General features: G+C 40.4%; 1 protein-coding gene across 1 annotated transcript in view; it reads right to left on the bottom strand.

The window, feature by feature from the left end:
* Window positions 1–15,232, bottom strand: part of MORC1 (MORC family CW-type zinc finger 1) — a 218,496-nt gene that overhangs the window by 5,865 nt on the left and 197,399 nt on the right. The window contains exons 24-25 of the mRNA XM_089330742.1: window positions 7,815–7,902; window positions 6,283–6,336 (exon numbers count right to left, since the gene is read on the bottom strand). Coding sequence (XP_089186868.1) covers window positions 6,283–6,336; window positions 7,815–7,902 — 142 coding nt within the window. The remainder of the gene's footprint in view (window positions 1–6,282; window positions 6,337–7,814; window positions 7,903–15,232) is intronic.

The raw sequence follows: 15,232 nt of genomic DNA on the forward strand, positions 1-15,232 counted from the left end.
CTCTGGAAAGCTTCACAGATGTTTCCTAGGAAGGCTCCAGGCAAACCCAGAGTGACAACTCCATAGCCTAACAGTGGGTAGGATAAATGATTCAACTAGGCTGGAATAAGGGGCCATGGTCATATCACATAGTTCAGATGTCACCAGCCTCTTAGTTTTTGGCTTTGGAACTCGACAATTTCACACCTTCCTGAATAACAATAATTGGAAACACTTCTTAACTAAAAAAAAACAAAAACAAAAACAAAAACAAAACAAAACAAAAAAAAAACCAGCAACAATAAAAAAAAAAAACAAAGAAAAGCAAAGAAATAAAAAATTTAAAAATCAATGTTCTTTGGAAAATCAAGAGTATCACTCCTTAGCTATAAAAAGGAACATGATCCTGACATGCTTGAATGGACCTGAAATGATGCTTAATGAATAAGGTAAATTGCAACAGGACACATAGTGTATGATTTCATTTCTATGGCATTCCTGAAATGACAAAATAATAAAGATGGGGAGCAGATGAGTGGTTGCCAGGAGTTACAGGTATTTGAGGAAGAGGGGGCACAAGTAAGTGTGAATATAAATGGGTAGCACAAGAGAGAGATGTACGGTAAGGAGATTCTATTTTCATTTCAGTGGTGGTTACACAAACCTACACATATGATAAAATGACATAGAACCACAAGCGTACATTTTACCAAGTCCCTTGTTTTGATGTTATAATAATGTGAAGTGTGAGCACTGGGGGAAATTGAGTGATACATACATAGGACTTCTCATACTATTTTTGTAACTTAGTATGAATCTATAAATGTTTCAAAGTCAAAAGTAAAAAACTAAAACTGAAGAGAAATCTCAACATTGCTCATCCAGTACCAAGAACATTTATTTGACATACTATTTTCACTGAATATCGTCAGTGTCTCAAAGCTGACACTTTTGTAACCAGGAAACTATTTTCTTCCAACACTACAGTCCTCTCCTGGTTTATTCACCTGTCTGTCTCAGGTAAACCTCTCCAGGAATTTTCTATAAAAGGTATCAATTTGGACAACTTTTAAAGGTCAATGGGAGGGGCCATCGCTGTGGCATAGCAGGTAAAACTGCTGCCTGCAGTGCTGACATCCCGAATGGACACCGGTTTTAGTACTGGCTACTCTACTTCCAATCCAGCTCTCTGCTATGGCCTGGGATAGCAGTAGAAGATGGCCCAAGTCCTTGGGCCCCTGCACCTGCGTGGGAGACCTGGAAGAAACTGCTGGCTCCTGGCTTCGGATCAATGGAGCAGCCAACTGGGGAGTGTATCAGTGCCCTCCTCTCTGCGCCTCTGCCTCTCTGTAACTCTGCCTTTCAAATAAATAAATAAATAAATTTAAAAAAACACACACACACAAAAATAAAATAAATCAGCTCCCTGCTAATACTCCTGGGAATGCAGTGGAGGATGCCCTGAATGCTTGGGAGACCTGGATAGAATTCCAGGCTTCCGGTTTAAAAAAAAATTCAATGGGAAAGGACATAGGACATATAGCTGTATTAATATTTCAATTAAGCTGAGAATTGCCTTAGAATTGAGAAGAGACTTAGTTCCACTCCTGACTTTTATAGAGGTATTTATGATGGAACAAAAAATGGAATTCTTTCTAAATTCTATTAATTCATAGCAGAATTAGGATTTGAAAGAAAGGATATTCAACTGAGACTTAAATTTTCTTTCTTGAATTCAAAAAGTGAGAGCTCCAGCAGCTTTGCAGCCCCAGAATCCTAACAAGTTTGTGTCAAGTAAGGAAGGAATACACAAGTTACAGATTTTGTGCCATACAAACTGGGGTAAGTGTGTGCTTCTGTAAGCAAGCAGGACAATGGAAACAGTCAACTTTAATTCAACTCAAATATCAGTATCAGGATGCATTCAAAGGCACTGAATGCCACTGGGATAAAGAGCTTGATAAGAGAAGATTATTAACTTCAAGGATTGTATAATATAAATATAATTACTATATAATATATAATATATGTATTATATATAATAAATATATTTTATAATATATTATATAAAATATATAATGCTAACACAAGGCAGAATTTTTAATTAGGGCTACAGAAGAGCTTTGAGGTTCTCTCAGAACACAGAGGTCAAGCTTAATCACCGAAGAGACTAAGGCAGGCTTCACGTAGAAGATGATATTAACCAAGCTCTATTCAGAATGGAAGGGAAATCTGGAGACCCACTGTGCGTTGGGAGAGTAGATAGATTTTATGAGGACAGCATGAAGCAGACCAATGTAAGTAGACTGGAGCAACTCTGGGATCCTCCTTTTGGATGGAACAGATGTCCTGTGAGAAAAAAAATGAATGGTAGTGGCTGGGGTCAGGTGGTGGAGAAGCACTAACAAATCACGAGTCATTCACTACTGTTATGGTAGTTATGAAAACCACTGGCATGGTGAAGCTGAGATGAACAATGAGACGTGTGACTCGTATAGCTTCTCCACGTGCTATGTGTACGTTAGCCAGGTTGGCAATGCTACCATGAAATATGTGAGACAAGGAAAGGGAGGTGCATTTGGCTCACTGTTTTGAAGGTTCTAATAGACGCTGGACAGCCCCACTGATCTGGTCTCTGAGGAGATGGGGAGATGGCAGGGATGGAACATTTGTGCAGGAACAATCACATGATGTGTCAGGAAGCAGAAGAGCATGGCGAGGCTCAATTCAGTATTTTGCAACAACCTTCTTCAGCAAGAACTACTTGCCAAGGGCATGCTCCTAACAACCTAAGGACCTCCCACTAGACTCACCTCCTAAACACCATAACTGAATCATATCTCCACCCTCTCAGTACCATTACCATGACTCAGGTTCAAAGTCCTTCCTGAGTTTATGGCAATGTGGTTCTAATCAGTAAGAGTACACACCTCAAAGCAAGTTGCATAAATTTGTCCTCTACATGAATCTCAAGAATTTATTCAAATCATTTGTTTCATACTTTCGTTAACTTTTCTTTGAAAGGCAGAAAGAGTGGGAGAGAGGAGAACAGAGTCAGAGATCTCCCAACTGCTGATTCACTCCCCTAATGCCCTCAACAGCCAGAGCTGGGGCAGGCCAAAGTGGGGAGTCAGGAGCTCGGTTAACATCTCCTATGTGGGTGGCAGGGGCTCAGCTGCTTGGCCCATCACTTGCAGCCTCTCAGGGTGCTCATTAGCAGGAAGCTAGAATCAGGACCAGAGCTAGGACTCAAACCCAGGGCACTCTGAATTTACCCATGTGGCACCTTAACCACTGTGCCAAACACCAGACACCAGAATAACTTTTATAACTATACACTTAAACTTAATAATCATTCGGAACATCCTTAAAGCCAAGAAGTTTCATTAGGAGAGAAGTCATGATTCCAATTGTTCTATTTGGCTTGTCACATTTGTTTCAACAGGAACTCTTGATCTCGATTGTTTATTTTGGTTTCATTTCTAGAATCCAGCACTTTGGGGCGGACTCTGTGCCACAACACATTGGTTGCCACTTGTAATGCTCTCAGCGCATATCAGAGAGCTGGTTTGGTTCCCAGCTACTCTGCTTCTTATCCAATTACCTGCTGATGTGCCTGGGAGGCTTCAGATAACGCCTCAGGTGCTTGGGTTCCTGCCACCCATGTGGGAGACCTAGATGGAGTGTCCAATTCCTGTCTTTGGCTGGGCTCAGCCTTAGCTATTGCAACCACTTGAATAGTGAACCAGTGGTGATTCTCTCTCTCTCTCTCTCTCTCTCTCTCCCTCTCTATCTCTCTCACATACACAGCCTTTCAAACACATTTTAAAAATCTTAAAAAACCATTTAAATATTAGTGAGATAGAGTAAAACATATATTGAAAACAAATTTTATCTTTTAGTCTATGTAAAAAATGTTCATAAGTAAGTCTTCACACTGCAGTATGTATTGCTTTTCAGCAAAGCATTGCTCAAAAATAAATATATTCACTTTTCCTTTGAATAGTAACGGGAAAATAGGAACTACAACCCCCTGCCCACTTCATTTCCTGTTGCATATCCCAGTCCAGGAGGCACTCAACAGAAACTCTAGAGGCAAACATATCAACAAGGGTTGTTAAGTTTTAGGGCACACCCTAAAATCTGAGTGCTTTGTGCTACAGCCATTGTAAGAAGGAATCTGTTTTCAGTTCTCATTTTCATTTCAGGATTCCTCAGTCATATGTCTTTTGGGAATTTACTTCACAATTCTTTCTCATTTCTAAAACATGAATATTCAAATGTACTCCATGACTTACAAAAGAGATGAGGCAGAGCCTCTGCTTATAGTCATGCTTGCACATCTCCAGGGGGTGTCATTTACCTCCTAGTTTGTAGAGCTGCATGTTTTCATGAGAGTTTTATGGAAGATGGCTGTAAGCATAAACACATGAAGGAAGATGCTAAGGCATGTGTGCTAGTGATAGAGCTGAAATACAATGTGAGAAAATACAGATGTCCAAAAAGACTTAAAATTTCAAACTTAATCTAAATGCCATGAAAATTTCTAGGCTCTCATGGCCTGCCTCTACTATTAGTGTGGGTACCTCTATGGCCATCTTGGCTCTCATATTAATCCTTTATGTTAGCCTCGCCAAGTTCACAGCTTGGAGTTCTAGTTCCCTTGAATGTAAAATAAGGGAGTTGAAAGTATTTGAGTTTTTGAGGTATTTCTATAGTGTAAGTGAAAGATATAACTCCTGATTCCCTCACAAAATCTTTAAGGAGTAAGATGCATGGCATTACTTGATGAATGTTTAAAAAAAATCTTCCCAGAGAGAGAAAGGTTGTGATTCAATACACACAAAAACAATATTAGTGGTTTTGGAATAGTTTCAGAGGAGGGATGCATCTCTTTAAATTTGCTTTACTTTTTATATTAGCATAATTATAACTACTTATATAATAATGGAAAATCATAAAGTTAAAAACCTATAAGGGACTGGCATCGTAATGCAGCAGGTTAAACCGCAGCCTATAATGCTGGCATCTTATCCTAGCACCAGTTTGAGCTCTGGCTTCTCCACTTCTTATCCAGCTTCCTGCTAATGTGCCTGAGAAGGCAGTGGAAGATGGTCCAAGTGCTTGGGCTCCTGTATCCACGTGAGAGACCTGGATGAAGCCCCTGGCTTCTGGCTTTAGCCTGGCTCAGCCCCAGCTACTGTGGCCATTTGGGGATGAAAGATTCTCTCTCTGTCTCTCCTTCTCCGTAACTCTCCCTTTGAAATATAATAAATAAATCTTTAGCGACTGGTGCTGTGGCACAGTGAGTAAAGCTGCCACCTGCAGTGCATATGGGCATTGGTTTGAGTCTTTGCTGCTCCACTTCTGATCCAGTTCTCTACTATGGCCTGGGAAAGCAGTAGAAAATGGCCCAAGTCCTTGGGCCCCTGCATCCACATAGGAGACCTGGAGGAAGCTCCTGGCTCCTGGCTTTGGACCAGCCCAGCTCCTGCCATTGCAGGAGACCTCTCTCTCTCTCTCTGCCTCTGCCTCTCTGTAACTCTGCCTTTAAATTAGTACATAAAACTTTTAAAATAAATAAATAAATCTTTTAAAATGTTAAGATATCTTTTGAAAAGAGAGATATCAAATTTTTTGAAGTAATTTAAAACTCTAATCTACAATTTCTGCATTAGTCTACTGTTTCAAAAATTCAGTGAATATATTTCCTAGAGACTATGAACATTCCACTTCTTGCTCAAAACACAATCCTGGGCCGAGTGCTTGGTATAGTATTGGAGATGCTACTTGGGACACTGCATCCCATTTTGGAGTGTCTGTCCCCACTTCTAATTCCAGATTATTTTTGATGTACACCCTGGGAGGCAGCTAGTGATGGCTTTACTACTTTGGTCCCTGTCATCTAAGTTCCTAGCTCCTGGCTTCAACCAGGCCCAGCCCCACTCTTAAAAGCATTTGAGGAATAATCAGAGAATGGAAGATCTTTCTCTCTGTCTATTTGTGACTACCTCTCTCTCTCTCTCCCTGTGTTTCAAATAAAATGAAAATAATAAATTAAAATTAAAAACTATAATCCTGCTCTGAGTGCTTTATAAGTTTATGTCACAGAAAGATTTATATTTTCAAATTCAAAAAGATATTGCTTTATGACATCTGATATACCACACATTAATCTAAGTCTTGATAAGTAAATGTAAATTTGATTTTCTTCCAAACTCAACATTTGGAAATGTGTGTTGTTTCTCCTTCAGAACACAGGGTCATTTAGAATTTAAATGGCTACATTGAAAGAAAGCTTACCTGGTCCAAACACATTTGCAGGATTCTGTTTGTCTGCTCTGGGCATTGCTCCAGCTGTTTTCATAAATGATAATAGAACAGGATATTAACTTTTACAGAAAGAGCTGTCTGCAACAGAGCTACAACATATCCAGTATAACAAGCCATCAAAGCCTCAAACTGGCCAACTCTGGTGGTACTTCGGATCTTTTCAATCTAGGCCTAATTAAATTAATTAACTAAATTGCAGCTCACTTCATTCCAGAAAAGGATTAAGGCAGCTTACATAAATAAATACTGTGTGGTTTTTTAAAAACACAGATTAGAAAATTAAATGATAAAATAATAAATATTCAGAGATGTCAAGAAGGCAGCTGCAATACTGATTTCTTGAAATGCAATTTCAGAGAAATAGACTGAGAAGTCCCACACATGTGGAATAATATTTAGTCAGAGATGAGCCGAGGTCACCTCAAAACAGCATTAAACAGAGAGAAGAACGTGGTCGTCTCCATCAGCCAGGCCTTGGACGCATCAACACTGGAAATCATATAGAGAAGGGGTTGCCATAAAGAAGAAGGGAGAGAGGGAAGAATGAGAAATGTGTTGTCATGGACGTCACAAAGGAAGTGCATCAAGGAGAAAGGGGCAGTTGGCCTGAAGACCTCAGAGAGGCCAGGGAATGTAAGAAATAATGATGGCCACTAGTAACCCTGACAAGAACAGGTTCAGGTAAGTAGTGGAGTCAGAAGCTCCATGGGAAATGATGAGTTGAGAACAGAAGGTGAAGATGCTAAAATAAAGATTATAGGCCAGAAAACTTGGGACTTCAAGCAGGATCAGACTGAGGTAGATGGCACCTCCATCAGATTAATAATTTGTGCCTCTGCACTGGTATCTCATGCATCCAACGTCTCCATAAGCAGCTCCCTCTTGCACTGCACTGGCCCCTCCTCCCGACTTGTGCAACAACTCTTCCTGGCCACAGACATGCACACCTCACACAGCTTCACCCCAGCCCTGTGGGCACTCAGTCATCTGGGGACTGTGTTCATATCAAGCGTGGCCAACAGCTGTTCACCCAATAGCTGATCAATGTTTCCCTTCCAGTCATATACTGTACTTTCCCCAAGTAGTTCAGTAAACACCATTGCCTTCCCATTTCTCAGGGATGTGTTAGTGACTCCAGCTAAGACTAGCACTTTGGGCAGTAACAGGGCTACCCAATCTCCAGTTCAGCTATCACAATCCTCACAACAGGAAGCTGAGGAAGTGTACCTAAGGCATGGACACTCTATTTTTGGTGGAAGAGAGGGAAGTCCCATTTCTTTTTATCTCTGCCACTTTCTGTTCTAGTCTTTAATATCTTCACATTATTTTACCCATGGCCACGATGATTTCATTCTGTCACTCATTTGGTGTGAGGATTCCCATCTTCATAGAAATTAGCCACTCACCACCCTCTTATTGCTAACATTTGCCATTTTTCTTCACTGAAGATTAATTTCAGGTCACTCTGTCATCCTTTCAGAGTTATAAAACAGCCAGCTTACCTCCGAACTTGCTGCAAGTTCTTCCCCAGATATGTAGTCCAGTTCCGATGGCAGCTGGTACTCAGGGAAAAAATACAGAAGGATCTCCCTAGGGAAATAAGCACAGCAGAAACAGCATGCCAGGACAACTGATGGACCAGTCTCCTGTCAGAACTGGGTTCCTGAGTAGTAAACACCCTGGCAAAGATGAACATTAATCCCCCTCAAATGCTTTTACCATTGTAAGGAAGACTGCAGAGGGGGTCATGGGTGTGGTTTTAAAAGGGCAACAAGAGGGACCCTTCTTGTGATGAAAATGTTCTGTGTTTTGACTGTCAGTGTCAATATCTTGGTTGTGATACTGTTCTGTAGTTTTGACAGATATTACAACCGGGAGGAACTGGGTAATGGGTTCAAGGGATGTCTGTATTATATTTTACAACTGCATATACATCTACATTTATCTCAAAATAAACTTTATGAAATAAAAGAGAAGGGGGAAGAAGGGGAGGGGAGAATACAGGAGAAGACAGAATATAGAGGAGAGGAGAGGAGAGGAGAGGAGAGGGAGGGGAGGGGAGGGAGGGGAGGGGAGTGAGGAGGAGGGGAGGAAGACCTTAAAGTGCCTACCAATGTACCAGTCCAGGAAAACCCTGCACTGCTTGAGTGTTCTGCAAAGAATTCAGGATCTCAAACCTCTTGGAAAAAGACAGGCTGCCTGCAGGCTTACTGACTTTCTTTTTTCGCTGGAAAACCGAGGTTGAACTCTTCAGAACAATTCCTTTCATTAGGGCCCCCAGGAATCTTCTTAGAAATCATATATTAACCCTGTAACTCTTTCCAAAAGTGGTGGTCATGGTTCTGACAGGTACATCATTTTGCCAAAAGGCAGTAGTACCCACCCTTCTAATGTGACAGCTTTTTTAACCTTAATCATCTAGATGACATTTCATACCTAGAAAATATGAAATTTAGAAACTTATAGCTATCACGTCTTAAAAATGCATAATGAATGTGCTCCAAGATCCTCATGGATATTTATAAAAAATTTAATTATAAAATAATACAATATATCAAAGATTAAACTGGTCTTTCTTAATTTAAATTCCTAATATTAGAAGTACAGTATTTGTATTACAAGGAGGTCCAAACCAAAAAGTTAAAATTCTTAGCATTACCCAAACAGCAAATTCTCTCTCTCCTCTCTCTCTCTCTCTCGCTCCCTCTCTCTCCCTCTCCTTCTCCACCTCTCCCTCCCCTGAGATTCTGTGCCTGGACAGTGAGATGAATTGAGTAGGAACAGGGTGAAGGGGTCTTCTAGGTATATGAAAGAAGAAACCAGATGGCACAGAAAGACTGGCTGCAGTGAGTCCTGGGAAAGGGGAGTCTGGTCAAACTTACGGCAAGTTCAGGTGGACACGAGGGGTGAGCAGTCTTCTACACCAACCATCTCTGCTTTTCTGAGTGTTTGTCCTTTCCATGGTGATTATAAATTCTTTAGTGTTTAGAGTTAGAGCAAATCAGCTACTGCCTAAATGTAACTATTAGATAACCAAGCAATAGACGGCAGTGGTATTTGTTGGGGAATGAGTGAGGGTTAACAGTCAGGTTGGAGAGACAAAGAATTTTAGATTAGTGTTTGATTATTCTTAACCTGTGGGAGACAGAATCTACTTCAGACATTATCTGTAAACCTAAACAATTTCTCAAACATGCACTATTATTTCTATAAATGGATAGGTACTATTTTAAATTCAAACATAATTTCATGTAAAGGCTTTACCTAAATCATAATAGTCTTTGTTATGTTATGCTTTCTCAGATATATCTTGAACCCCTACCAACAGATAGCCTTTGTTCTGGGTCCTTCCAGAGCCTGGCATCATCCCCTATGCTAGGAGCCCAGTACGTTCTGGTGGTGCTGATTCAGCATCCTAGGGAACACAGACAAGGAAGGAGGATATTCCAATAAAGTGTGATACATGCTCAGAGGAGAATGAGAATGAAGCACCATGCATACCGAGAGCAGCGGCCCTAATTCATATACGGAGACTCAAACTAACAGCAGTTAGGCAAGTGTGGGGAATGGAGGCATGTGAAGGCTACCTGCACTATACACTGGCAAATTATTTCCTTAAAGTAAGATATCTGAGACCCCCTGAATCAGAGCTTCCTACTCATGAAGTTTCCAAAATACGCTAAGCACTGCTGTATGTTTTAAGTACATAACTTCATATAATCTGCGGAAGCTCTGATTGCGCAGTTACTCCTCTTTTGAGCCTTCTTGGTTTCCTGACCTTTAAGAACACCTTCACCATCAGGCCAGTCCGGTCCTTGTATTCTCCTTTTTCTATCTCCCTCCAGGCCACTCCAGCGTATTATAGCCTTTAAATCTCTTCTGCCTAGAGTTGTTGCTAACTAACATTTCCCATGGGGATACAATCCAACAAGACTGACCAGAGAAGACAAAGTACTCGACAACTTCCATCTCCTAAATAGAAACATACATATATTTTTCTGTAAAACTAATTCAGGAAAACTATTAGATACTACTTAAGCAAAAACTCTCAGATACTAACATCACATACGATCTGACTGTAGATGTTTAAGAACGGTACAATTCTTGCTATTGTCTTGAGTTCCTTTCTTCAATGGTATATCTTACCAAACCTTGCTGTCAAACTGCAGGTTTCCTTTAGGACAGACACAGTGATTCTTTAATCTTTGAAAGACCCTTCAAAGGAGGTGGGCCAAGAGGCACACAGCACAAGACTATTGAAATTAATCAGTATTCATTCACTGCTACCTGTGAGTTAAGCAAATGCCATGTATTTTGGGGCCGGGGGGGGGGGGGGCTCCAGAACCAAGTGCTGTCATTTCAATGAGACTCTTGTCCCTCATAGGAACAGCCTCTTCCTTGATGTATTTACTCACAATTTTCCTCCCAGATATGACAACAAAATTCGGAATTTGACTTTAACATTATCTCTCATCTTAAGAATTTAAGAGTAAGTATCTTTGAGATCTCTTCCACAGTTATTACTCAGATCCTTGACCTTAGCTATAATGAACATATCAGATGACTGTTTACAGAACCATATTCACATCTGCAGGTTATAATTGAAAACATTTTTTAGAATTGATTTATTTGCAAGGCAGAGAAACATGCAGAGAGAGAGAGCAAGCTCCAATTTACTGGTTTGCACTCTAAATGCTCACAATGGTTTGGACAGGGCCAGGGCTGAAGCAAGGAGCCCGAATACAATCCAGGTCTTCCATGTGAGTGGCAGAAACCCAATTACTTGAGCCATCATTTCTGACATCACTTCTGACATCTGACATTACTTCTCTCCTGTGATATGGGAGAGAAACAGGACTCAAGCCCCTCCTTACCTGACATGTAGCTATCTCCTAATCTGACTCTGCAACCACACAGCGCCAAACCAATCTAAAGTATAAGTGCTCACACCTTAACTGAAGAGCCCTCCAATATTCCATTAATGACTTCCCCAGCCTGTGTACATGTCCAGGATAGCAAAATATGCATGATATTCAGCCTTCCTAGAGAGGTGGTAGTGAGCATCATTGCCATTTTGAGCACGTTATCAGCAAAATAAGAAACTGCCTGAGCAGAACCGCAAGCTGGGTGCACCTCAAAGTGCCCTGTGCCAAATGGGAACCACCACACTTCCCCAGTAGATTAAAAACCCTTGCCCAGCCCCTCGCTCCTCTCCCTAAGCCAATCAGCAGAACCATCCCGTCTCTCCTACACTTGAGCATAAGCCCCCATTAAACCTTGTCTGGGTTGCACACTGGCCTCTTGTTAACTTCTATCACAAGAGAAGCAAAGAACCTTAGGTTGGTATCACCAGGGTTTGGCAGGAAGCTGTGGTCAGAAGCTACCGCTGGGAATTGAATCTGAGTTCTCAATACAATTTAAACAATAGCCTACTTAATTGGCTTAGTCTCACCAAAGAGAAAAAGGCATCTACTTGAGGTTGACTAAAACTCTTCTTCAAGCTAGTGAAAATTAAGGTGAAGTAGAAATAGTATGGCTCTATTTTCCTAAACTAGGAAACTAAAGTGGCTTTCTTTGAAACTTCTTTTTGGTATTTTTAAAATTTAAGAGGGAGCAGCTGTTGTGGCACAGCATATTTAAGCTGGTGCTTGGGACAACTGGACCCCACACCAGAGTGCTGGTTCAAGTCCCAGCTTCAAACCTCAGCCACTTCCTAACCACTTTCCTGCTAAGGCACATTCTGGAAACAAATGATGGCTCAATTATTGGGTTCCTGTGAACCAAGTGAGAATCCTAGACAGAATTCTGGACTCTTGGCCTCAGCCTGGCCAACCTAGGCTATTGTAAACATTTGCCTTGTGAATAAACATATGGAAAATCAATCTCTCTCTCTCTCTCTCTCGTCTTTCTCTCTCTCTCTCTCTCTCTGCCCCTTCCTCACTCCCCTTCCAAACAAATAAATGAATCTTTTTTTAATAAATGAATCTTTAAAAAACTGAGACATAGCAGATTAAGCTGTCACCTGCAATACTGGCATCCCAAATGGGCTGCAGTTCATATCCTGGCTGCCTCACTTCTGATTCAGCTGCCTGCTAATGTGCCTGGGAAAGCAACAGAAAACGGCCATGTACTTGGGCCCCTGCATGCATGAGATGCCCCTGGCTTCAGCCTGGCCAAGTCTTGGCCGTGTGACTATTTGGATAATTAACCAGCAGATGGAAGACCTCTGGCTCTCTCTCTGTCTCTCCCTCTTTCTCTGTAACTTGGCCTTTCAAATAAATAAATAAATGATCTCTATAAAAATAAATTTTAAAAATTAAATAAGATTTAAGAGAACGTAAAGCGAGTGTGTGCTTCTATAGAATTGAAATGAGTGAAGTCTGCTTTTTTATCACATGTTACAACACATCAATGAACTGAAGCAAGGCATTACGATTTAGCAGTTAAAAGCAAGGACTGTGAGATCAGAATGTCAGGACTGCCAGACTGTGTTTATATAATGCTGAGCAAGTTGCTTGAACTTTATACATAGCATTTTCTTGTCTCCATCTGTAGAATGGGAACAGTAAAAATATCAATTCATAGGATTATAATAAAGCTTCAGAGTGATAACATATGAAAAGGCTTTAGTAGTGGTACATAGTAAGTAAGTGTATAACAAATACATACTGTTGTCATTACCACTGTTGTTATTCAAAGTGGTTTGAAATTTGGCATTAAAGCAATGTTTAGGGCCACATGGTAAAACCGAATACCCTGGATCCTGGTTCATCTTACTTAGCTCTAGCTTAACGCGACTGAATTTCACCCTATTACTTGAAAATGTTTTAATGTTTGACAATACTATCCACTGATTTTTACATATCTCTTTCGATGCAATTAAAAATAATCTTTTGGAGTGGACATTTGGTTTAATGGTTTTTGCCTTTTTGGGATACCCTCACCCCATCACAGAGTGCCTGGTTTGAGTACTGGTTCTGCTTCTGATCCAGTTTCCCAGTAATGTACACACTGGGAGGCAGACCGTAGTGGCTCAAGTACTTGAGCTCCTGGCACAAATAGGGGGGACTTGGATGGATTTCTTGGTTCTTGGCTTCAGCCTGACCTAGACTTGGCTGCTGGGGCAATTACAGAACTAATAAACAGACTCTCTCTCTCTCTCTTCCTAATAAAATGAAAATAAATTGTTTTTAAAATTTTAAAGTAGTGCTTGAATATGTATGAGTATATGTTAGATATGGCATAAGAAACTTAATCTATTACTATTTTATTTAACATGTAATAATCCAATATGCTTGCAAAATTATTCTATTTGAAGATTGCAAAAACTAATATACATAAATGTTATACTGAACATAACATGTAATAGAAATGGACACTTCTAATTAATTTATTCAGTATGCATTAATCAAACAGAGATGGTTGACCCAATTTTGGCAGTGTAGAAATGGATGAGGAGGATTCCAGGTCCAAAGAGAACCAAGTAGAGTGAATAGTCTATAAGATAGCACTTTTTCATGTATGCTTGTCATGTGACAAATAAAAGATATATAGAGAGTAGAAGGAGCATTGTATCCAAAGCACCATATGTAACCAGCCACAATCTGTATGTCATGAGGAGTCTGAAGTCTAGTTAACTCAAGGAATAACATGTGGTTCAGATATAAAGTACTGCAGCCTACAAGAAATCTGTTTCCATGGGTGAAATGGGAGAAAATATACTGCATGTTGCTGAAGGCAGAGAGAAATTTGGTCAAATGAAGAGCTCTTTTTGTTCCAGTTAGAAGTTTTGTATTGTGTACAACTTTTTTATCACAGCATATTTTTTATAAAACAATCACCACATAAAATTTAAGCTAGTACAGAGTAGAGCTGATAGATGAACACAGTCAGCTTTCAAAGTGCTCAGTTGATAAGAGCGTGATGATTCTAAGCACTACAGGGTCTATTAGGGATGGGCTTTGGAAAATTTTAATGTTCGATTATGACTAATGAAACAAGTGGATGCACTTTAAAGTCTTTGATCACTCAATCAGATTATTCCCTTTTTGATCACATATTACTCATTAAAATACACAGAAATGCTACACTTGGACAAACAAGAAAATTTAGCCAAGTAAAAAATAAGGAAAATTACAAATCACAAAAAGAAAGCTTATCTAACTGTGAAAGAAAGCTAAGCATTCGTACAAACTGCTATGACACTCTCCGATGGGTCTCTCCAGGTCACACATTGTGCAGAGGAGGGAAATGTGTATACACATAAAATGGTGACTTGGAGCATGGCAGGCCAAAGCAGGGAGGTCTGGGCTTAAACTCCATTCCTTTCTTAGTCGCTGCATAATTATCCACACAACTTTAAATATGTTAATTAAGGATCTATAAACTACAGTTTCCTTATGCATTAACAATACATAAAAATAGTATTGGTCTTATAAGTTTATGGGAATAAGGAATAAGTTTATAAAAATATGGTGCTGGTACTTCAGCATAGAAGATTAAACAGCTGCCTGCAGTACTGGCATCCCATATGACCTTGAGTTTGTGTCCTGGCTGCTCCACTTCCCATCCAGCTCCCTGCAATTGTGCCTGGGGAGGCAGTGGAAGATGGCCCAGGTCCATGAGCCCCTGCCACCCATGTGGGAGACCTGGAAGAAGATCCTGGTTTCTAATGCTGGCCTGGCCCATCCCCAGCTGTTGTGGCCATTTTGGGAGGAACCAACGTATGGAAGATCTCTCTCTCTCTCTCGCTCTCTCTCTCTGTGTCTCTCTCTCTCTCTCTCCCCCTCCCTCCCTCCCTCCTTCTCTTCCTCTCAAATACATAAATCTTAAAAAAAAAAAAACAAGTTCATAAAAAATACTTGAGTGTGGCCAGCATCATGGCATAGCTGGTAGAGCCACAGCCTGTGAGGCTGGTATC

Source organism: Oryctolagus cuniculus, chromosome 4, assembly GCF_051225735.1.
Source record: "Oryctolagus cuniculus isolate XC-2025 breed Fujian yellow rabbit chromosome 4, ASM5122573v1, whole genome shotgun sequence".
Classification (NCBI taxonomy): Eukaryota; Metazoa; Chordata; class Mammalia; order Lagomorpha; family Leporidae; genus Oryctolagus; species Oryctolagus cuniculus.